The sequence below is a fragment of the Cnephaeus nilssonii genome (genome assembly GCF_951640355.1).
Source record: "Cnephaeus nilssonii genome assembly, chromosome: 8".
NCBI classification, from domain to species: Eukaryota; Metazoa; Chordata; class Mammalia; order Chiroptera; family Vespertilionidae; genus Cnephaeus; species Cnephaeus nilssonii.
Window position 1 is genome coordinate 59,656,923 of NC_137079.1, and position 24,339 is coordinate 59,681,261.

The window sequence follows — 24,339 nt, forward strand, 5'->3', positions numbered from 1 at the left end:
ATGCAAATGATCCAACAATTCACCATTCACTTCACCTCTTACCATAAAAGCGTACTGCATTCAAAAACAGCTTCCCATCAAAAATAAAGTTCTTTGTTAAAATTTTTCTATAAAAACAATATCAAGAGTGTGGTGATAGTTTCAGAGGTATACATTTATGCCCAAACTTGTCATATTGTACAGTTTATATGTGCAATTTATGATGTCAATTTATACCTCAGTGAAGATGGTAAATAAAACATAATGTCACAAAAAGTCACATACTGAAATATGACTAAAGTGCTTGGAATGTAGACACACACAAAACCACACAAGAAAAATAAATAAAAAAAGAACCACTCCTTAAATGCATCAGCAATTTTATTTACAAATACAGTTGGACAGAAAGGCTCACTATTTCCTCGAGAAAATTTTTGGTATACAAACTATAATGATTTTTCATTAATGAAAAGCAGCAGTTTTCTATTGAAAACTGGCTAGTGACAATTCTAAAGAAAACAGAGCTCCCCTCATCAAGCATATAGCATTTCATATAAGCTAATTGTTTTCAAATCATAATATATAGCTGAAAAGCACGATACAGAAAGCAAATTTGGGGGGTGCATTTTAGTGACATTTTCCATATGGTTCTGTATTAATTTAGCATACATTACAATAAACAGCAAATGCAATTATATATTTATATTAACTATTTCAAATAATGTTTTAGAACCTTTTTAAAAAAAACAACAATAAAATAACCCTCTTCAAAACACCACTGATCATTATCAGCCTCAAAAATATTTTGAAGTTCTTTTTACCCTTGGGCTGTTAGGATGCTGAACTCAGAAAGTAAATACTGCACTTCTCCCCACACATAATTACCTCCTTATAAATAAACAACAACAAAAATACAGGTTCTACCAAGTCTATACTGCTCTGATGTCATCTACAGAGGCCAAAAAAAAAGTGTTATTCTTTAAAAAAAAAAAAGAGAGAGAGAAAGACATACAACATGTATTTATAGATCTACATCAGCAGCAACCAACTCTTCTTCTATCTGCAACAGTGCTTTCGTATGGAGGCTTACATCACATGGCGGTTGGCCGTCCAGCTGATCAGGCAGGGAGAGAAGAAAGAAGAGCACTTAGATTCAGAAACTCGGGAATATTGCCGTTGGGGATGCATAGCAGTAATCACTCAGAGAATGGCCTCACGAGGTAGAAAGTCACCTTGTCCACTCACTGAGGATAAAGCGAGGCAAATCACGGCCTCTGGGCACTAGAAGTCTTTGAACTGCTGGTACGGAAGTAAGTTACACTCAACTCTCTTTTATTTGTGTTGGAGAAGAGAAAAGGCATGGGTACTTTCTCCGTGGTGAGTCCCCCAAAAATAAATTCTATTTGGCTTTGAAATTCGATTAGAGAGAGAAAAGCACACACACATATACACACTCCCCCCGCACTGCACACCCAGCCTTGACATTCTCCAAGCTCAGTGGCAGCATCCAGAGAAGGACTGGGCTGCTGGGGTACGAAGACTCAGACCCCGCTGACAGATAAAAGAGAGTTGACTGGGCTGAAACCATTTCCAAACCACGCTTCACAGAAAGGGCCATAGAAATACCTCCGAGTTCAAAAGCAAAGGGATTTGCTGAAACCACTTCTAACACCCTTTCACAGTGGGAAGAAACACATGTTACCAGCATCAAGGTTCAAAATACACACGGCAGTAACGGTTGTCTTCATGGAGCTATAGGCAGTACGCAATCTAATCGTGCTACCCTGGGTTCCCTAGCACACTTAGAAGCAAAAACATGATTAGACGCAAAATAGCAGGTGAAGTTGTTGAAACACTCAACTTTTCCGAAAATAACAGTGAAAGGCCATATAATCAGACTTAATGCTCTCCTTTTAAAAAGGTGTATGTTGATAGCTGATTACATAATAACGAAGCATAAACTGACTATTCTTGATGACCTTTTAAACCACAGTTTTTTAAAACTGATCATATTCTAAATCACATCATCAGAGCCCATTGTTAAATAATAGAAATCAGCTAATGATGAGAGAACAATTCATGACAGTCTACACCAAAAATTCATTTTAACTGTGTTTCGATTTGTTCGGATCCTCCGGTCATTAGCAGTTTCTCCAGACGGAGCAGACCACGCAGGACATCGTCCGGACTCGGGCACACGCCCCTCTCCAGTTCCTCAGCCCCACCACCCGCCCTGTGTGGCTGCACTCCTGAGCTCTGACCCACCCACCGTACCCTCTTGGAGTGGGTGGGCCACACTAAGATTCCTGAGACCTGGGGTTCGAGGGGGAGATGGGCGCAGGTTCAGGGAAATGCATGGGAACGCGCGGTTTCCTTAAAAGACTAGAAATTTTCTCCCTGATTTGCTCTCTTACATTTGAGTCGGAGATAGCAGTTGTTGCAGTACAGTTGGTTGTTTCGGATTCTGACTTCGGCTCCTGAGGAAGAGCCTCCGAGGTCGCACTCACAGGCAACACACTGGAGAACAAACAAAACAACACAAAAACAAAAACAAAAGGCACACGCGGTGAGCTCAAGAAAGGTTGGGGCACTTCTGGAAAAAACAACTGAGCAAAATGCAGCTTCTAAGCTCTTAAATATGTTTCAGGGGAAAAAAAAGCCAAAAGATAATTAGTAGATTAAAATCAAGCCTGCTAGATGGGACATTAAAGATTTCATAAAGCCAATTTTAAGAGCCAAGATGATCATTCTAAATATACCAAAAGAGCAAAAATGATTCATTGACTGGCTTTAAGAAAGCGAGTCTTCTCTTCTCTCCAGGGAATGAGAGAGGATAAAGCACCACATGACAAAACCGAGGGCGTGAATGAACACTGGGTGACTGGCACTGCCCTCTGGGGTAGGACTCGCCCAGGGCCCCCACTGCACCAGCCTGGCAAGTGTCCTCACATGGTGCTTTCACCTCAAGGCTGGGCATTTTGGTTCCAAGGGCTCCAACACTAATAATTTTGACTCATTTCTGCTTTCCCTTGAAACAGCCCACGCCAGCAATATACAAGCTGAAACAAGCTGTGGTCTGTGGGACTCTGGGATCAACAACCGAAATCACTCTTTGGCCCAACAAAAGTTCAAATAGATGTGTCTCTAAAGACAGTTACCGCAAAATAAAGTTGTTACTTTAAAGGGGTAGGCCTTAGTTCTTTCTTATGTGCAAGCAACCATCAAGTGCAAGCAGCTGTGCAATTGTAAAAATATTTCCCATGCTTTTCCTTACAGACTTTCCCTAGTCAAAGCTAGGCTTTTAGATACTTCTATAATTGCACGTCCCATCCCCATGCTGTTAATGACATTATTAAATTACATTTCAAATATGCCTAGGACCGCATGACAGAGAAAGCATTTATGCACTGTAAATTTTACTAATGGAATCTTAACAGATTGGAGATGGGAAGTGCAGAGCATTTCTACAACTTTTGAAGCCAGGTGCGGGATTTGAGAACTAAGTAGTAGCAAGCAATCTGAGATTCAAAATGCAGCACAGACCGACAAATACAGCAGCACCTAGCTCGCTAACGGCACGTCCACACCCAGCGCGCAAAGCAGCCATGCGCTCTCCAAGCAAAGCTTTGCGGGGCAGCAGCGGCTGTTTATCTTAATCTCACCTTAAAACAATATAAATGATAACAAAGACCCAGGGACTCGATGATCATGGCTGCTCCTTTGCCCAGAATGTTATTACAGTAGGAGCACACGCGCTTCCCACTGACTGACCTAGATGCAGAACGAGAGTGGAACGGAGGCTTTCATCTGTGCAGCTCAAGGTTATCATTTTACAATCACGCTCGGGTGTTAACATTAACAATTTAGGAAAGTCTCTCATCTGTGGGAGGAAACGTTTCACCAGCCAATCAACATGTGCCCTGATTACATTATGCCTTGAAGGATCTCTGTGATGGTTGAGAAATCCTTGATGCCTATTCAATAAATGAACCATTTTGGTGTAATTAGTCCACTCTGCATTTCGAGACGCTATCCTCCTTCGATCAATTTCTACTCAGCAGTAGTCTCCCCTCTTCCAAAGCACAACTCTAAGTATGTCATCTCTCCCCTGAGAACACCCAAACAGCAGCCTCACAACTTCTTCCGAAAGGCACTGTGCGCTACCCTCCCAATCTCAGTTTCCCATCCTCTTCCTCATTCGCCCAGTATTTCATTTAAACAGAAGTAGCTGCTTTCCTTGCTGTGCCTCTGGCTTGACTGCCTCTGCGGAGAACGAAATGGAAAAAGCCTGTCAGCTACCATGTAGATAAGTAAGGAGAGTGTCTACCTCCCTTTGGATACAAGTCTCACCTCCTCTCCAAGGTGGGAAGGGGTAGGCCACTGCTTTCCTCTGGCTGCCGCGGTACTAGCCTCGCACCTGAGTGGCACTGAAAGGGCAGAGCTGTGGAGTGCCTCGAGTCAGAGCACCACCTCCCAGCCACAGGCCTCTTCAGGCAGAAAAGCCCTGGCCTGTCTCCTGTGTGTTCTCCCAGGGGCGGGGGGAGGAGGGGGGATTCTCAGGAAATGGGTACTGTCTCCCCCACACATGGCCTTCATCTTCCTCCATAACGGACCCTAAATTCTCACCCCATCCTTTCTCAATTCAAACTCCCTGATGCATTTTATAGATCCTGGAACAAGCAACATTTTTAGATGGATCTAAAATATATTCTCTTAAGAAAAAAATCCCTTTATTTAATGGCTAAAAATAAAAAAAAATCCCAGTATCAATCATTGTGTTTCTCCTTTGCAGTATTTCATTTGCATGAGAAGCAGTATATGCTAGTAGCACTACTTTTGGGTAACAGCAGAAACACTGCTGTGTGTGGCTTCATGAAGCCTCGGTGGTCAGTGGAGAAGCTACGCAGATCTAAACACCCAACACCTGCCGCTATCTGAGCTTCCCTCCATAGCAAAAGGCATGTTTTTATTCAAGACCTATGGTTATAACTCTTCCACAGTTCTCATGGCATATGATCCACAGAATCAGCTGATGTAGTCTGAACAAAATGTCGGCAAACCAGTAAGAGGCAGGCAATCGTTTTGGAAATCAAGAACCAAAAAAAAACAACCCCACTATCTAACTACTTAGAAGATCCATAGACAATGGAGCTTGGTTACAATGCTTTCCTCTTATGCTCCGTTTCTATAAAATGAGTTTGTATTGTCTCATTAAAACAGCCAACCCTTTTACAAGACTGCTTTTGTTCATAAATTTCAAATGCATTCATAGGCTACTGTATATCTGTATGATTGCATACTGAGAACTATTCAGGTACATCTGTATCCAAGACACTGACCACCGCACCAGCCAATGAGACGGCGGCAATGACGCTGGTATCTGAGAGGTCACCAATGGCTTCAGGAGACATCCATACATACTCTTAGAAAGCCATGAAGAAAGCCCTTTTAACTGATCTGACAAAAGAACACTGAACTTGATACATTCAAAAAGGCATGGCTTTCTTTGGGAAGCTGGGACAAGATTTGGAGTGAATTTTAATGAAAAAATACCCCTGAAACTGAGAAAAGGAGAAACCCAGAGGCCCTCACCTGTTGCGTGGCTGGGATGGTAAAGTTGAAGGGAAATGGCTGCGGGGAGTGGGGGACAGTGCGGGGCTGGTCTTCGCGGGCCCCGCGGCAGGAGGGGGGACGCTGGAGGACGGGTTTCGCATGTAGGCACGGTTGGACGTGGACACTAGCTGAGGGGGTGGGCGGCTGAAGTCTTGGACAGAGGAAGAAGCATAGACCCCCGTGGACTGACTGAGCCACGGGGACTGTCTCCAAGAACTGGACCTGGGGGACTCCAGGTTATCTAGAGATTCGCCTCTGAAACAGAGAAAGGATTAGTCACAATTACATAACACAGTCAACTAGGAACTCTTTAACATTACAGCCACTAAAATATCAATTTTATATATTTTATAAGCAGGTATTAACCTAACAAGTCCAATTACATATAAATTTACTTTTAAAACTGAAGTTTCTTTTCATCAGAGGCATCCCGGTATTTCATATTCAGTTAACCTTCACTGATTTCTATTTTTATTTACTTGGTGCTCAGGTTAAAGAATAAATGCCAAAGCAGAAAGGAAAATACAAAGAAAAATATTTTTTAAAATAAAATACTCAGAGACCACATATATTTGCCCTTTAAATCTTTAACTGTTTAGACATACCAATCTTCATTTTTTAGACCCCAAACAAATGAAACCACACACACCTTTTTAAACACTTACATATGTCAGGTATTAGAGTAAACATTGTCACAAAACATACTGAATTATTTAATCTTCACAATACTAGTGACTCAGTGCGTAAAATCGTGTGACCCTGTCCACCCCGCCCTCCCGCCCACTGCCTCGCCCTAACACCCTAACCCAGTGGTTAGCAAACTCATTAGTCAACGGAGCCAAATATCAACAGTACAACAACTGAAATTTCTTTTGAGAGCCAAATTTTTTAAATTTAAACTTCTTCCAACGCCACTTCTTCAAAATAGACTCGCCCAGGCCGTGGTATTTTGTGGAAGAGCCACACTCAAGGGGCCAAAGAGCCAGCCCTAACCTCTCAACCCAGAGCTTGAGCACACCTGGCCCCGCCCCTGACCCCTCCGGCCTTCTCTGGCCCATTCAAGCCCCGCCCTCAGTCCCAGGAGTTGCCTCAGGCTGGTCCCACCTCTTCCAGGCATGTCCCCACTTCCACCCCAACTCCAGAGCAACGCAGCGGCTCCGCCCCGCCATGCACCCAGCCTCCTGCTGAACGGTTGTTACAGCGTGAGGGCATCACAACTATTAGCATATTAGCTCTTTATTACATAGGACATTCTCATAGAAGTTAACGTGTCCATAAGAAAAAGAGCTAGCCAGTGGTGGACTGGCTTTTAAACCAAAGTCTCCCTGATTCCAAAGTAATCCAGGCCATTGCTACTGTGTAGCCCTCGTTCACTCACCACCAAAACCTCATGCAAATACAAAGTTTGGGAAAACTCTCTTAAATGAAGTAATATACTTACATTAATTCTGTTCTATAAAGAATGACTCTAAATTATGAGGGTATGTTTCTACCTAGTCAATTTTGTTATTATTTTTAAAATTTTATCTCTTATCCCAAATTTTAAAAATATATATATTTTTTCTTTTGAAGTTATAGAAGTACTACATCATCATGATGAGAAAGACCCAGGCGACAGAGAAGGGTATCTGAAGGAGGAATAAGGTTTTCCCCTCTCTCACCACAATTTACCTGTGCTAATCCCAAAAGTTGCCATTATTAACTGTGTTTCCTTCTACAAATTGACATATGTAAGTATAGCAATGTCTATAGTCATATGCAATGTATGTGATGTGTTTACCATTCTTAAACAAATAGGATTATTCTATAATGCAGATTCTTTATAACTTGCTTTATTCCATGTAATATACATGGTCTTAGAACTATCTTCATGTCAGTTCATATGCTATGACACTTTCGTGGCCCCCCAATGGACCATCCCTCCTGGCATCCATGCCCTTGTGTAGTCCCCTCTCAGTGATTCTGGGCTTGGCCATGTGACATGTAGACCTATGGGACATGAGCAAGCATGATACAAATGGAGGTTTGCTAATAAGCATTAGGCTTATCCTCTTGCAAGGTTTCCTCTTAGAATCCAGGTGCTGTGTCATGAGGCCGCCCAAGCAGCTTTGTGGAGAGCCCTCATGGAGAACAGAGGCTCCCAGCAGAGTTCTCAGTGGAGCCTCTCCCTCAGGGGTCAGCAAAGCGCAGCCCACGGCCAGCCTATGGAAAACTCGTGAGTGAAGGGTATTTCATATTTTCAGTCATAAAACAACCAGAACAAAGAAAATCTGACAGAGACTTATGTGGCCTACAAAGTAAATTATTTACTATCTGTCTTCATACAAAAAAATTTGCCAGCCCGGCTCTGAATGACTACAGCTGTCCAGGTGCCCTGACCAACACCATGTAAAGAACTGCCCAGTTGACCCTCAGAACTGTGAGATGTGAATCATTATTTTAACCCACAAAGTTTTGAGCAGCAATATGCCGCTTTCAATTCTTTAATAGTTGTATCATATTCTACCTAATCTGTGAGCCACCATTTATTTAACGAGTACTAGGGACACTCTTTTTTTTTTAATTGTATATTTAATACTATTTAAGTATAGCCCCTGGATAGGTAGCTCAGTTGGTTAGAGTGTCGCCCCAATGAGCCAAGATTGCAGGTTCAATCCCCAGTCAGGGTACACACAAGAACCAACCAGTGAATGCATAAATGGGTGGAACAACAAATCTCTCTCTCTCTCTCTCTTGCCCCCCAATCAATAAAATAATAATAATAATAAAGTATATATTCTTTGATGTATCTTTGCATACTTAACCAAACATATCCAGAAGATAAAGTGCCAGAAACTAAAGTGCTCACAGGGCACAAGCAAACACTTCTGTTTAATGATCACTGAAAAACCATCCAACCAATCAGGAAGAACCCTTGTTTCCTTATATATTCGTCAATACTAGACTTACACACTCATTTTAACTCTCTACAAATCCTATATACACTGAGTGGCCAGATTATTATGATCACTTAACACATAATAATCTGGCCACTCGGTGTGTGTGTGTGTGTGTGTGTGTGTGTGTGTGTGTGTGTGTGTATTAGAGGCCCAGTGCATGAATTCGTGAATGGGTGGGGTCCGGCCAGCCTGGCCAGGGGGAGGGGACATGGGCGGTTGGCCGTCCTGCCTGCTGGTCGAACTCCTGGTCGAGGGGACAATTTGCATATTAGCCTTTTATTATATAGGATTATATAGGATATACACTGAATGGCCTGATTATTATGTGTTCAGAGATCATAATAATCTGACCACTCCGTGTATGTTGATCTTTTCTATGTATAAAGACTTTATTGCTATGAACTATCTATTCTTATCAATTATCTGTTTCTATAAAGCCCTCAGGGTTTATCTACTGATTTACAAAAGTTAGTTGTACATTGAGATAATTAGCCCTTTGCCTGTAATATGTTGCAAATAATCTTCCTTAGTTTCTTGGAAATACTGAATGAAAGTAGCCTTAGTATTCATTTACACAAAATACATCTTTTAAAATGTTCATCCTCTCATCTCCAATTAATTTATATCTATATATTTTTTCAGAAAGTTAAAAAAAATTGAGTTTTCACAGTTTGTGAACACAATTATGATTTCAATCTAACCATTTTCTCATTATAAACAAATAAACAGAAGCTTAATTTTGTTTTAAGTCCAGCATCCAAGGAAGCACCAAGAACTGCATGAATTATTTAAGTGCCCAAGTCACACTGTAGACTTTCACATCCAGCTTTGAAACCTATTAGTCATTTGGTTTAGTCCACATGTATTCCCTGCTTGAGCCACAGTCTCCCATGTGGAAAACAGAAAGCTTATCCCTGCCTCAACACATTTTCCCCAGACAAAGCAACTGGTATGGGTCTGGCACCTAATGAGTGCCCAATGGCATTTGCTTTTCTTCCCTCTCTCCCACTAAATTTTGGATTAAGAGAAGAAATTATGACATCTCTTCACCCAAAGCAGCCAGCATGTCTAGAAATTAAATATTTGCCTCACAGCACAGAAGAGGAAGTAATTCCTAAAATGTCTCGCACCTTCTCATAATCCCAGGCAGACAAATGGGCTCTTTATTGACGCTGGAACTACGCTGACGGATCCAGCTGCTGTCAGTGTGAAGGGATGTCCTCTTCCTCATTTCTTGAAGGATCTGCTGCCTCTCCAACTCTGCTTCTGATGGACCTTGTTCCTTCTTGGCGCTCCTCTGTGATGAGCTACCGTTCCCAACTCGGTCTAAATATTTATGGCTTCCTAAATTAAAAACACATCCAAAGCTGCAGGGTTAGCACACTGAAAAAGGATAGTGGATGCATCTCCTAATAGAGTGTAGCAAAAATGTGCCATTGTGCACATATGCTAACATTATCAATTCTCAAGGAGGCTGCTGCCTGGGAACCTACTCCTGGAAATTCCAATTCCACACCCAGAGGCACATCAGAGAGCGCACTCAGGAAAACTAAGGAGGCTGCCTGAAAAGGAGACAAGCACATTGATTTCAGCAATAGGACGTTTCTCCATGGTCATCCAGAAGCAGTTTCTCGTCCACTTTTCCCTTCCTTACTAAATTAAGTCAATCGAGCTCATGCTCACTGAATGCTTGCTGTGACAACTCCACAGGGAGCTGGGAGTTCTCTTAAAAAACTTACACTCCCCCTGGGGAGAGAGTGAAGACATACATGCATACATCTGTAGATGCCATGACTAGAGTCTCCACGGTATAATCTATGACTTTAAGTCATGACCAAATTGAAGAAATAAGAGCACATTCAATCACTACACTGGCTTTTGTGAAACTGAAAAATAGCCAAGTTGCCAAAGGATAACCCACGGATGTCATGAGACTTGTTTCTCTTCTATGAAGCTGACAAAGCTACAAGTCAAATTTGTGAATGAAAATTAAGTCAAGTTTCATCCCGAAGGCTTTGTCTCATTGGATTTGCTGGTTAATTTCTGGTTTGGTTAGAACATCCATAACTTTGAAATCCTCCCCACCTTGATTTGGATTAGGAAATTTCACCTAGTGATGTATTTTCTTTTACTTTCCAGATTCACAGCTATTGTCATTCTTTCAAAATTCATCATGTGTCTCTGCCTTAGTTCATCTTCAAGTAAGCCATGAATAAGGCCGCCAAAGGTTCCTTATGTACATCTATGTTTACATATGTGTATCACACAACTCACCAATTTCGTCAGATTTGAAATGCAACGGTTTCTATTTTAAAAGTACCTTATTGGCATAACCAAGTTTTTTAGTAAAATATTTGACTAACTTCCACTGCCCGCGATTCATTTAGTTAAGGGGAGAAGACATACATGCCAGAATAATCAGGTTAATAACACCAGCCACAGATATTAATGAGACAATTTCAGAGAATCACACTTGCCATTACTAACAGGTCATGTCTTTAAGTTCAGGAGAAAATATTATCAATGCAGGTTAAAAGTGTTTCATGGGATACAGAAGTACTTAAACCTTCATTTTCAGGGTGGTTAGTGGCAAATTCTGGGGAGAAGAAACCAGAAATCCAAATAGGTGAGACCAGAAGTACCAGCTCAGAAAGCATCTGGTAAGTTGGAAACTGAGAGAGAGAACACTTTGGTTATAGTTAAGTGTTCCTAGTGGGAAAAACAGCAAAAGAGGCTGGAAAGATAAACGAGGACCAGATGATGAAAAGGAAAGGGGGGATCATAGAACCTAATAAAAACTGTAAATTCTGCAAGTCTCAACAAGAAGTGACAAAGTGGCTTCCACCAGACCATTCAGACCTGTACATGTGGTATGGCTCACAGAGGGTTTTAAATTTTTAAATTCCTTGTCAGTGCTTAAAATATAACACGAAAATCCAGATTTTGTTTGTTTTACTTCTCTTGCAATAGAAATGGTCAGTAATCACAGGTTTGCATTCTCCCACTTGGCAGTAATAGGCTGGAGCTTGGTAGGAGTGGCTGTCCACTTAGAAGGGTGTGTTCATGTTCACCAAGTTCACCTCAACCCTCACCTGGACCTTCATTTGTTTACATAACTGACCAAAACCCTGCTTCCACAAAGCCTGGTATGCAAACCTTGCATAAAATGATGCCTTTTTCTTAGTTTTTTTTTTCTTAGTTGTATAACATCAGCTACATGTGTACCTAGAAAGGCACTTTATACTAACAATATCGGGTTCCAAATTGTTTTTGCCAAGTTAGTGAAATCATTAACATTTTGGATTTTCTGACATCTAAGTGTACAATTTCTACTTTATATACAATTTTTAGGTCCCCTAGTATTCTGCAGAAATCTTTTCTGTCCCATTCCTTTAGCTACAAGATGAAATCTACTATACAAAACTCTATCAGCAGCACGTGGCAAAATTCCCACATATTTCATTAGCTATTTAAAACCATTTTAAGGTCCCAGTACTCCCCCCATTATAAAGTAAGGCCAAAATAAGCAAAAGATAGTTTTGTTTTTAAACACAAATGCTAAAAATATTCGGTATTTTAACTATGTAATCTTAATGAACCGGAAATATCTTGACCTTAAAAATAGTGATCGTAGCATGTGATAGTATAAATAAACAATTTTGAAAAATCTTCACATTTACCATTTTTATTTGTGGAGAAATCATCCAGCTCGGTAGTGGATCTGGATTTATTCCTAGAACACAGAACACAGTATATTACACATGTCTCATTAAGAACATCCTTTTCATATCTATGAAGAACCAAAAATATAACTTTTTAAAGAAGCAATTTATTTCCTATGTCTCTTGAGAACTACATTTATTTTTATATCAAAGAATTTTTCATGTTGCACAAACTAGCAGGAAGCAGTGACATCTCTAGAGGAGAGAAGAGCTTGATGCTAGAAATATATAATCATGTGAAAATCTCCTCCATCTTGTACAATGACTAAGCTTATGATTTGACCCTATTATGTACTTGGACTCTCTTCCAGATCCCAGTCTTACTGGGATGTACAAAGCTTTTGTCATCAGGGTACCTAACATCAGACGGTCCTACTTGCTTCATACTGTCCACAGGGATTGGGCCTAAACGGGCAGTGGGACATCCCCTGAGGGGTCCCAGAGTGGAGAGGGTGCAGGCCAGGCTGAGGGACACCCCACACACACATGAATTTCGTGCACCGGGCCACTAGTATATAATAATGTAATATGACTGTTAGAACATTCATGAATGGTTTCATTTGTATTAACATAGAAGAAAATACTTTTATGACACACTCCTTAATTTCTTGAGGACATGCTACATCACAAATGCCTAAGTATTTCATATTTTTGAGGATTCCTTAAGTTTCCTTTCTCTACAGTCTAATGATTTTCTCCAGGTAATGAGCAATATAATTAAAGCTTACTTAAATATACAAAGAAACCCATAGCTTTAAAAGAGAGATATACATATTTTAATCATCTACAGGTACCCAGAACCACGTATTATAAGTCAGGTCATTCACCACTAGAACTTTTTCCTAGCTGAATATCAGCCCGTCATTACCTGTATAGTCCTCTTCTTTTCCTATCTACCCTGAGCCCTAGTCAGTCTCCTGACTGCCTATACAGATGAGTCTTTCCTTATCTAGAAGGCAAACTTCCTAAAGAAATTTCAGCTCTGAAAACACAAATTAATGTCATACACTGGATATTTTTATTCTGTGTAACGATTTCAAAAGTGCAAGTCATTTTTAAAATTATTTAAAAACATGAAACTTAATGTTTTAGGAAATTTTGAAGAAGTACATATAACTTTTCAGATACCTGAAATCCTATCTGTATTCCCTCAAAACTGACCAGTAGTTATAATCAAATTAAGAGAGGGGCCACATTTCTCATTTCAGATGTCCACATGTAACGTCATTCGGGGCAAGCCTATGCCATGGCTTATAATTGCTTTATAAAAAGATGTTAAGGTAGATTGCAAAAAAATGGACACAATTCTCCCCCTGTGCCCATTCCCCATGCGTTATGGCCCCGCCCGTAAAGAGGCAGAGTTCTTCTCCTCTCTGTGAACTTGGGCTGGCCCTGAGGCTTTACTTGAAACAGTAGAATGTGGCAGAAGCAATGGTGTGCCGGGTCAGAACTGAGCCTGCGAGGTCCCCGGCATGCTTCCTCTCTTTAATTCTCTCTCTTGGCCACCATGTATGCAAGGCTGCACTGCTTTGCTGCATGTTGAAAAGCACACAATCCGGTTGGTCTCATTGCTCCAGCTGACTACCAGCCAACTCCCCAAAAGTATACCTGGTAAACTGGTAGTAGATGCATGATGAGCGCAAGCAACTAAAAGAACTGTCAACTGAGTTCAGCCCAAAAAGCTGACCCACAAAATCATAAATGAAGTTACTAAGTTGAGGGGTAGTTTTACATATCAACAAGCAAGTTCTCTTTGCATCCCACAAAAGATCAAGAGCTATAGTAGTTCTACAAAAACACCTAGGCAAGCCCTCAGAAATTCATATGAAGTCAATTACTCCTACCAAATTACAATGAAATGTTCTACACACCTGTCACTAGGAAGCAAACCTGAAGATTCTTCCTCTCCCTTCAGTGTATCATAGGAATCAACAGGCCTGAAAGATGGAAAAGGTTTATGATAAAAATAAAACTTTGATGCCTCCCATGGGTTTAAGAAATAGATAACAAAATTATGTTATTCTAGCACCTGTATGAGAATAGTCTCTTGGTTGAAAACTAAACACACAGAAGTATTTCAATCAATCACTGAAGAAAACAGACCTACAGCTACCAACAGACATTTGCAATTCATTCCACAAATACATGCTGTGTGCCTGGTATGACCCAGTAGGGTTCTAGGGAAACAAAACAAACGTATTGACCTCCTAATGCTTACATTTTAGAGGGGCATGCAGGCCAATTACAAGCAAATAAATGCATACTATAAAGCAGAGAAGGGCACATGGAGAAAAGGAATAGGGTGAGCCATGTTTTTTTAGATGAGGCATTTTGGAAAGTTTGAGAAGGTGACATTGGATCAGTGACTTAAACAAGATGAGTAAGACAACAAACATGTGAGGGAACACTTCTCCGGGCACAGGCACTAGAAAATGCAAAAATCCAAGGGCAGAACATGTTGTGCATTTTCAAGATAGGAAAGGGGTGATAGTGCAGCTATAACCCACCAAGTGAGGGGAAGTCAGAGGAAGGTGGGTAGACCAAAGGGCCAAGCCACTTCACACAAGCCTTCTAAGGCCCTGGGGAGGAGGTCGGGTGGTCTTCTAATGGGAGGGAAGCCACTTGGAGACTCTGACCAGGAAATTAAGGTGGCAGGCTCATATTTACAATGGGGTGGGTTCACTCTGGCTGCTTGTGTTCATTTGTGTAGAGAACGGATGGTAGGAAGCAGGAAAACCAATTAGGTGCCTTCAAAGTGAGGAATGGATACAGCTAAGCCAAGCCAACTGAAAATCACATGTACCCATTGGCAAGGGAACTGACCTTCTATACTGGTATATTCTGACGGACGTTTCCCTCTCTCTCTCTGCCTGGCGCATCTGTTCTTCTGCCCGGCGCTTCTGCTCCTCTGCCTGGAGGCGCTTCTGTTCTTCTGCCTGGCGCATCTGTTCTTCTGCCTGGAGGCGCATCTGTTCTTCTGCCTGGCGCTTCTGCTCCTCTGCCTGGAGGCGCTTCTGTTCTTCTACGTAGCGCTTCTGCTCCTCAGCCTCAGCCTGACGCCGCATCTCCTCCTGCTCTTCCTGATATTGTTGCTCCTTCAGTTCCCTCTCTTTCTCAATAGTGAGTTGTTCCTGCAGCTTCTTTCTTTGTTCCTCAATCACACCATCCTCATGCCACTGTCTCCTCTCCTCTTCTCCTGCTCGGGTTCCTTCCCTGTCAGAAGACTTGGACCCTTCATCCCAGGTGGCTTCCAAGGTGGCAACAGTGGGCTCCCGTGTGGTTAGAGCTACGGTGTTTGAGTTCAGGACCATCAGCTCCTGCACAACCAAGGGGGGGTGGGGGTGGAATTTGATTAAGATAGGTCTATATTCAGTTTTTAATGATATTTATTGTAGTTGGCCCAGAATTCTATTGAAATGATGTTAAATTTTATCACTAACAAAGCCACACATGGGTGACGGAGATGTAACTTAGAAGAGGAAGATACATTTAAGAGTCTGTAGATAAAATAATTTAATTATTCAGTAGAGAAACTAGGAGAAATGTTGAAACATCAAAGCAAAGTTCTGATAAATCAGAGCTCATTATATTTTTCAAAGAGCTATGTTGGCAAGTATGTGACAAAAGCCAAGTGAAATGTACAGTCTTCCATTTTTCAGCAGATTTCATCAAGACAGAGAAGGAAGAACATGTTCCAATACTACCTCATTCAAGAACTTGTAATTCTCTCTCTCAGCTTCCTGCTGAGCTCTGTGCCACTCTTCCCTTAGTTTCTCCTGCTCACGTTGGTATTTTTCCTACAAAAAAATTATAGCATATTGATTAATTAGCTAATTAATAGGCTGATGTTAACCTTTTTCATTAGCAGTTTTGCTAGCCCCACCTTTCACCTCAATCTTCAAAGACAGAGATATTTATTTTAACCAATCAAATTTTAGTCCTCAAAATAGAAAATACCTTATATTGAAGTAAAATGCAGGTGCTGGGAAAGGGTAGACATTCAGAATTGTACCCAAATGCACCCTTTAACATGGTTGTAATTCATTAAAGCCCCTAAAGCTAACTGTAAGGGGGACCGAATTTCTCTGAATAAACTGGCAATAAGTCCTCACAAAGCCTCCTACTCATACAAAAATCTTATGTTCATTGCAGCATTATACACTATGACCAAAACATGGAAACAACTTAAGTGTCCTTCGATGGATGACTTGATAAAGAAGATGTGAACATATATTTACTTGAATACTACTCAGCTATCAGAAAGGATAGAATATTATCATTTGCAACAGTATGGCTGGATCTTAAGAGTATTGTACTAAATGAAATCAGTCAGAAAGAAAAGGACAAGAACCATATGGTTTCACCTATATGTGGGATATAAAACAGAAAACAACAAACAAACAAAAGATACAAATAAACTCATAGACACAGACAACAGAATGGTGGTTAACAGAGAGGAAAGGGATGAGGGGAGGAGGAAGAGAATAAAGGAGGCCAAGTATATGGTGATGGAAGGAGACCAGACTTTGGGTGGTGAGTACACAATGGAATATACAGATGATGTATTATAGAACTGTACACACAAAAATTATAAAATGTTATTGACCAGTGTCACCCAAATAAATTTAATTTAAAAAATAGTACATAGAAGAAAAAAAATAAATCCAAACTAGAGTGCCTCATATTTTCTAAAAATAAACACAAGGGTTAATAAATGATTTTAAAAGGAGGATTCTGGAAAGGTAACTGTCTTTGCATTTTAAAAGAAAATTATTTTAATACAAAAAAATAATAATTGTATGTTAATACAAAATGTACTACCTATCAAAGTATTTGTTAATTATCAGGTTACTGGCTTTTTAAGTTTCTTTTTTTAAAATATATTTTTATTGATTTCAGAGAGCAAGGGAGAGGAATAGAGAGAGAAACATCAATGATGAGAGAGAATCATTGATTGGTTGCCTCCTGCACACACACACACACAGCCCCCCCTTGCTGGGGATCTAGCCCACAACCCTGGCATATGCCCTGACCAGGAACCAAACCATGACCTCCTGATTCATAGGTCGACACTCACTCACTGAGCCACATGGGCTGGGCAAATTTCTGTTTTCATTTGCTTCTCAATACTAGTGGCATTTACAGTAACAACAGGCCCACTTCCTGTTGCTCCATGTTATTCTGCTCTACCTGCAGCAGGCGGTCCTGCTCCTTCTGCCACCTCTCCTGCCGCTTTCGCTCCTCCTCTTGATCCCACGCCCAGCGACTCGGGGCACTGATAGTTGGAACTGGAAGCTAACCAGTTATGAGAAGAGGAGCAAACAAAGAATATGTTACATCATTAAGTCACCTATGGAAGCATATTTGCATACACAAATTATTCATATCAGCCTGTGTCTAAGCTGTACCAAAGGACAGCTGGCTTTATATTTCAAAATAGGTCTTTTCAACTTGAAGAGACTGGGTCACCTTATTTATTCCAAAAACAAGTGAATGCTACTTACATCAGGAACCACAGAATCGGAGCTTCCTGTATGGCAGCATGCGGGTAAGGAAGAAAAAAAACACAGTATAAGACATTTCATTTCTATGAAATAATTCCATTCAGAGAGTTATGTCGCTAGCTGTTTCTATGCCAGTATACTAAGTGACATGATTTTTTTTAAACAACAGGAGTAAATTCTTTTTTTCCTCTTAAATTCCATCTGTTTGTTATCCATCTTCCAAATTTAAAGTCAGTTTAAAAGAAAGGGTCAACTATGGGTGCTAAGAGTACAACCAAGTTCTAGGTACTAGCGCTGGATCAATGGTGTATTTCTGAATAAGTTAGAGGGTTTGTTTATTAATAGACTGGGATACTATCTCATAGTTTGGCCTACTTAAAAAAAAAGAATTTCAAATATTACAACATCTACCAAATCTAATTTTTACTTGCCACTATTCAATTACAATGTGAGAACTCTAAGCTACTTTTCTTAAATAAGCCATCACATCAAACATGTTCAAGAAACCTTTCCTTTTCTTCTACTATTATTTGAAACATAAATATTCAAACTTCATATGTATGGCATAGTGTTATTCTTTTACTTTTTCACAGTATTATTCTATTTAGTCTTGGGGGGGGTCTACATAAGTGTGTGTCTGTAGTACAATGAATACAAACAACTAAGCAAATTTCATAAAATATGTATCATATAGTATTTTTAAATTTTCCTGAAACCTCAGCTGTCAAATAAATTATTCACTTACACAAATATATTTTTAAGAAAACTGTTTTGAGACTTAGGAAAATATTCTTCCCTTAAATAGCCTGCTGAAGAAAAGTAAGTAAAAATTAGAATAAAGAAGAAAAGAAATTGCTTTATTTTAGTCAATCTGAGCTAGAAGTATCATACTGCATCAATTAAATTACCAGGGAAAAACAGAAGTTTAACAAAAATGTATCGAAACCACTAAGGATACTGACACAAATAAACCTTACACATGCATAGCTGGTGAATTATTTCTATGTGTGGTCAAAAGACCGTAATTCAACAAAGGAAAGCTACTAGAAGACTGACAAAATATAAAAGTCCAGTAAACATCGTGTTACAAGGTAAGTTTGTAAATGTTTGATAATCTTAAAAGTAAGAAACCATAACATTTTAGACAACAACAGCACACACTCCCCACTGACCGTGCCATTGCATCTCAAATGTTTGGATTTTACTTTTAAGTTCTTGACAGTGAAACACAGAGCTCGAACTGCATTCATGAGACAGAGCATCAGGCAAACGTGAGAGGGAAGAAAATGCCACATGCATAGCACATCGTAAGGGAGCACTGCCCAACTACACCAACACAGAGAACCTCAAAATTCACTTGTTCACAAATGTCACCAAAATTTATTTACTTTTAATTTACTTCCAAGTCAACAGAGCAGTGCTATTAATACTCCAAAGCTGTCATCCCAATAATAATAAACAACTCTGCTTTTTTATTGGGAACATTTTCCAGAACCAAAAAGCAGAGGTCTTTAGAAAGTTAGCCAATGATATGTTGGTGTAATCTAAGATAATGCAATTTGTAGGAGGTAGTAAGGCTTAAATGAAATGCTTCATTTCTTACTGTCACCCAGTGGGGGGGGGGGGGGGGAGAAAGTATGTGTTTAATAGCATCTCAATTTTTTAATTAAAGAAGAAAAAAGAAACTTCAGAGGTACAAAGGCCACGCAAAGACCCATTACCACAGAGGTAGACCCATGAGCTGTAAGAAAAGCCTGATGACCCTAGGGAAAGAATGGAAATGGGTTATGTCGTTGGTATGATGACAGCCAAACCGAAGAGGCTCAGTGCCCAGCACCACAGACCATCAGGAAAGGTGGAGGGTGGGAACAATTCCATGAAAATGTATGAATTGTTAGCTTGGTGGTTTACCTTGTTCAAAAAATTGTGATCGCCTTTTTAAGTTTTTCAAAGAAATAGGTTCAGATGCTAGTTGAAAAATACAAAAAAAAAAAAAAAATCAATAAGATGTCATTCATTTTCATTTCTCACCACTGGAAAACTAAATACTTGCTATATATCTTTCTCATCTATAGCAATATTATTTTTTTAATAAAAATGACAAAACTGATAGCCATATAAGATATGTATTATTTCAATGCACAGAGACACACATATTTTTAGTAGTCTATGCTATATTCAAATTAGTAAAAGGAACTAATATTTTGATTAATAAATTTTAGCCGATAAGCAGTCTAGTTTCACAAAAGTCAAAACAGCTTTAGGAAAATGGAAATTAAATATTTTTGCTAAGGTCAATAAAAAAAATCTCTTCTAGCACAAGGAAAATTGTTTGTAATGAAGAGTTTTCACAATACAGGTGAGTAAAACAGAAACTAAAGAACAATGAGGAAGAGAACAAGAAAATAAATAATAACCAGAGAAAGAGAAAATAAAAGCAAATGCTAAACCTAAAACATTCTTCTAACTAGAATACTTTGTCCTCATTTTCAAGATCTTTCAGCCACCAACTTTAAGTGAAACAAATGGAGTCCTGTCAAATAAAAAAGAAAAAAAAAATGCTGACTTCTCCTATGGGTCTGTCGCGATATTATGGCAAATGATTATTATACTTCAATTTATTCATAAAATATAAATGCAATTATTACTTGATGTTCATTGTTGTTTACTTATCTAAAGAAAAAGCTGAAATGACAGACCTGTGTAGTGCCATAGTCACTAAGGAGTTAAGTGTCTTATCAGTTTGCTTTGCCTGAGTCACAGGCAGAACAGGACCCGGATGTCTTATATTTAAGATCAGGAAGAAAAATAAGCCATGCTTCAAAAACTCCTTTGATAAAGAATGCAATATCACACAAAACATAGTCACTTCTGATGGTCAGAAACTAAAAACAAAGATAAATAATAAAGAGAGGGAAATTTATAAACTTAGTTTGGCTTTGACACTGGACTATGAATTGGCAAATGCAGATTCAAAGCCACCAGCCTGCTGTGAAAACCCAGCCCGATTCTTGGCAGCCTAGTTTCATGTTAAAAGAAATTTCATCTTCTGTGGGTCGCTTTCCCGGCCTATTTCTTTTGTATGCCTATGGAAACATGTGGTAGCTAAATTATTTATAGGCCAACAGAAGGAGGAAGAGAATGATAACTCCATAAAGCAAAATTATCCTCGATACTATGCCTGCTTTTTTATTACAAATGGGTACTTTTGCTAACAACTGTTATTGCCCTTGGCATTTCCCTATTAATACTAGCCGCCTCCAAGCTTGTCCCTTTCACAACACTAAAGGGAGAAAGGAAACCTCATTCATCGTTTTGTATTTAACCAAGATTCCCTTTGGCAGCATCCCACAGCAAGAAGGCTGAGGGCCTGGGCAAAACCAGTCTTTCTTCATTGGCTCAGGCACACAGGCTCTCAAAGCTCCTGGACACGCTGCCAAAGCTTTGTTTGCGGTGCCTGCACCATTCTCCACGGCAGCCCAGCGCCCTTCCACATGGCTGCAATCCGATCTGGGTGCTAACCTTTTAGTTTCAACTTGCAGTGGATCAGTTTTTCTTTCACTCACAGGTATTAATGTTTATAGTGACAGAACTGCGGTGCTATGACTGTTCTTACACTATAAATGTAAGTTATAACGGTGATGTTTACCTTTTAATTCAAAAGTACTGCTTTCATCACGAATCCCATTGATTTCCTTGGACTCGGTATTCTGGAAAGAATAAAAATGCCAGCTAACAACATTCTCTCCAATTGGACTTTGGGCTTAAATAATGTATTTCCCCTTAATGCAAATATCTTTAGTTAAATGAATTGTCGAGGATATTAACGTATTCTTTACAGCCTTTTACATATAGTAGATACTTTTTTAAGATTCTTTAAAATTCGTGGAAGGATTAATGACCAGCTGCAAGCATGGATGGCTTTAAATTCAATCAGTCATTAATTTTTAAGAAACAAATAATGATTAGTCCATTTGGCTTATATTTATGAGTAAGCAACATAGTTATATAGGATTCTCTAACATTTATACTTGTCTTACACGATGTAGCAGGACCTCCTTATTAGATAAAAGAGGGTTTCGTAGGATAACAACAATATATATCTAGGGAGTCAACATAAACATTTATTTGAAAATTTAAATCTAAGTATTCCTCTGATACTTACAAAAATTTCTACATTATACTTATTTTAATCAATTAATGTAACTGAGTATCTTTTAACCACATATATAAGTCTACCCACCAAATTCACCTACTCAAGATTAAAAATGTGTCATGGGGTTTTAAATTGCACACAATTACTATGCTTACTTTACCAGTAAAGACCAAAGAAAGCATAGAAAAGCCATAGTGTATAATTTTACATAATTAATACTTCACATTCACAAAGATCTGAGAAATGGGTATAATGATGAAAGATTGGTAAGAAACACCTGCAAAACACCAGTATGGGATCTTTTGATTTTACCATTATATAACTCACTATTACTCTAATTATTAATGAGTAATGCTCATGATGTTTAAAAATACATTTTACTCTCTTTACTATAAATGATCTTATTTAATTATTTGTTTTTTAAAGTAGCATCAAAATTGTCCAGACAAAATAAGTTCTTCTCCCCCAACATACATTTCCTACAGTTGTTTTGCTCTAAACAAATATTCCTCCTTCTCAAAATACTTACAGAATTCTGAAGGCTTTCTGAGAAATCAGTCATTATTGATAGATTTGAAGATCTGTCTGAGTTGTAAATTCCAGAAGTTGCATCAATCCACTTTGTTTCAGGTGAACCTATAATTTTGGTAGCCATACTGGTGAGATTGAGGGTTTTATGCCGTATAAATGGCAGGGAAGGCTGGTCTTTGCCCCAATCTGATTGGCACGTGAAAATCAAGAAATGAGTACACATAAATGTTGAAGTGGAAAGAACAAAGTTACTGAATGCACACATACAAAATGCACATACACAAGACAGACAAACAAATCGGGCAGTGTGTGAAAGAAATGAAAAGTTTAAGGACTTTACCAAGAGACCACCTTCCGAAAACACAAGGGTTAGATCATGTTAATAATGAAAAGACTAGCAAATTTGCTGAATCTTTCTGTAAACCAGGACTGGATATTAATTTTTTTATATCAAAAGTTGGTAGGTCTGGGGTGGCTTAATGTCCATTCCCATCTAAGTTCTGTAACTAAGAAACTCAATAATGAAGTGTATTTTGAAAGTTTCTTGAGAATGAAAATTTGAGAATGAATAACAGAATGTATTGTGAATTTTCTTGAGAATGAAAGGCCATCCCCATTTCACTTCTATAACTAAGAAATGTAATAGTGGAATGTATTTTGAAGGTTTCCTGAGAATGAACAACAGGAATATGGCCTACCATGTTCTCTCTTACACCGGTAACAGTTTTGGTGCTGTAGAGAAAGTCCAATCATAGTCTAATTCTTAATACTCAACATTATTACATGACTCCCCAATGCAGATACAATTACAATAGCCTTCAAAAAAAGTGAGATATTTGAACGAATTTAAAAAAAAAAAAAACAATAATATTCAGTTGATATATGCAAGTCAGCCAAGAATATAAGTCAGTCACTAAATAATGTAGAATTCAGTAAATTTGCTAGTGAAAAGTTTTCAGACAGACTATTCAAAGAAGTATTACTCATGATTGTCTTGACATAGCCAAAAAATATCTTTAAGCAAAAAAATTTAAAAATGAAAAGAAAAAATTGTTATTGAAGCAAGCTGTTATATCCACTTGCCAAAGACCAGCTCCCAATTTAAAAAGCCAGACACAATGATAAACCAACTCACCAGACTTTCCATACCGCCTGATATCCATTACTAGGTTTCCAGTTTCTTGAGCATTAGCCATGGCTTCTTCCCACTCTTTTGTGTCTTTATATGAAAACTTGGTATTGTTGATGGCAATAATTTCATCATCTACCTGTAGCTGACTAAATTCTGCTGGGCTACCTAAATAGAGCAAAATAAACAACCAATTTAAAAATAAACAGGTCCTAAAGTCATTGATTATTTAAATTAAAGAATAAATGACTTTTTAACCTCAACTAACCATTTCTCATATTTTTTTAGGTGAAAGAGTCACAAAATTTCTTAAATTTCTTAGTTAAACATTTGAGTATCAACAATACACAAAGCACCAGAGGCATATTTTATTGTATAATATAAGTCATCTTCATTAACATTTAAAGGACAAATGATAAGTTCATCTGTTCAAAAAAAATTTTTATTAACCTCCTAAGAACAGAGAAAATGTTTAATTATTTTAACATTTTAAATGTGAAATAAACTACACTTTAATTGAGCTTCCAAATCCAAATGCATTTTGGAACAGAAGAAAACAGGGCCACTTAAACCTGATTAAAATTACTACTTACCATTATCTCATTGGAGAAGTCTTGAAATTTCAAAGAAAAAGCAATTTAGCATGCAATTTTATGTAGTTAAAATATGCAAATGAGGAACTCCTCTTAAATTCCATAGTTTTCTTTTTAATTTTAGGCCCTGTGGTAAGAGTTTGGGGCTTGACTTGGCATAGTCCTGAGTGGGG

General features: G+C 38.9%; 1 protein-coding gene across 16 annotated transcripts in view; it reads right to left on the bottom strand.

The window, feature by feature from the left end:
- Nucleotides 1-332: 332 nt before the first annotated feature.
- The window catches only part of LMO7 (LIM domain 7), a 210,943-nt gene continuing 186,936 nt past the window's right edge, over nt 333-24,339 (bottom strand). For 6 of the 16 annotated variants that reach the window (XM_079778632.1, XM_079778626.1, XM_079778617.1 and 3 more), the window contains 14 exons: nt 23,580-23,741; nt 22,443-22,630; nt 21,407-21,467; nt 19,669-19,725; nt 17,758-17,783; nt 17,444-17,548; nt 15,958-16,050; nt 15,077-15,570; nt 14,125-14,190; nt 12,212-12,264; nt 9,662-9,875; nt 5,572-5,847; nt 3,642-3,750; nt 1,100-2,496 (listed from right to left, as the gene is read on the bottom strand). In XM_079778632.1, coding sequence (XP_079634758.1) covers nt 2,362-2,496; nt 3,642-3,750; nt 5,572-5,847; nt 9,662-9,875; nt 12,212-12,264; nt 14,125-14,190; nt 15,077-15,570; nt 15,958-16,050; nt 17,444-17,548; nt 17,758-17,783; nt 19,669-19,725; nt 21,407-21,467; nt 22,443-22,630; nt 23,580-23,741 — 2,039 coding nt within the window. In that variant the 3' untranslated portion in view covers nt 1,100-2,361. The other 10 variants (XM_079778629.1, XM_079778620.1, XM_079778621.1 and 7 more) reach the window with 9 other exon arrangements.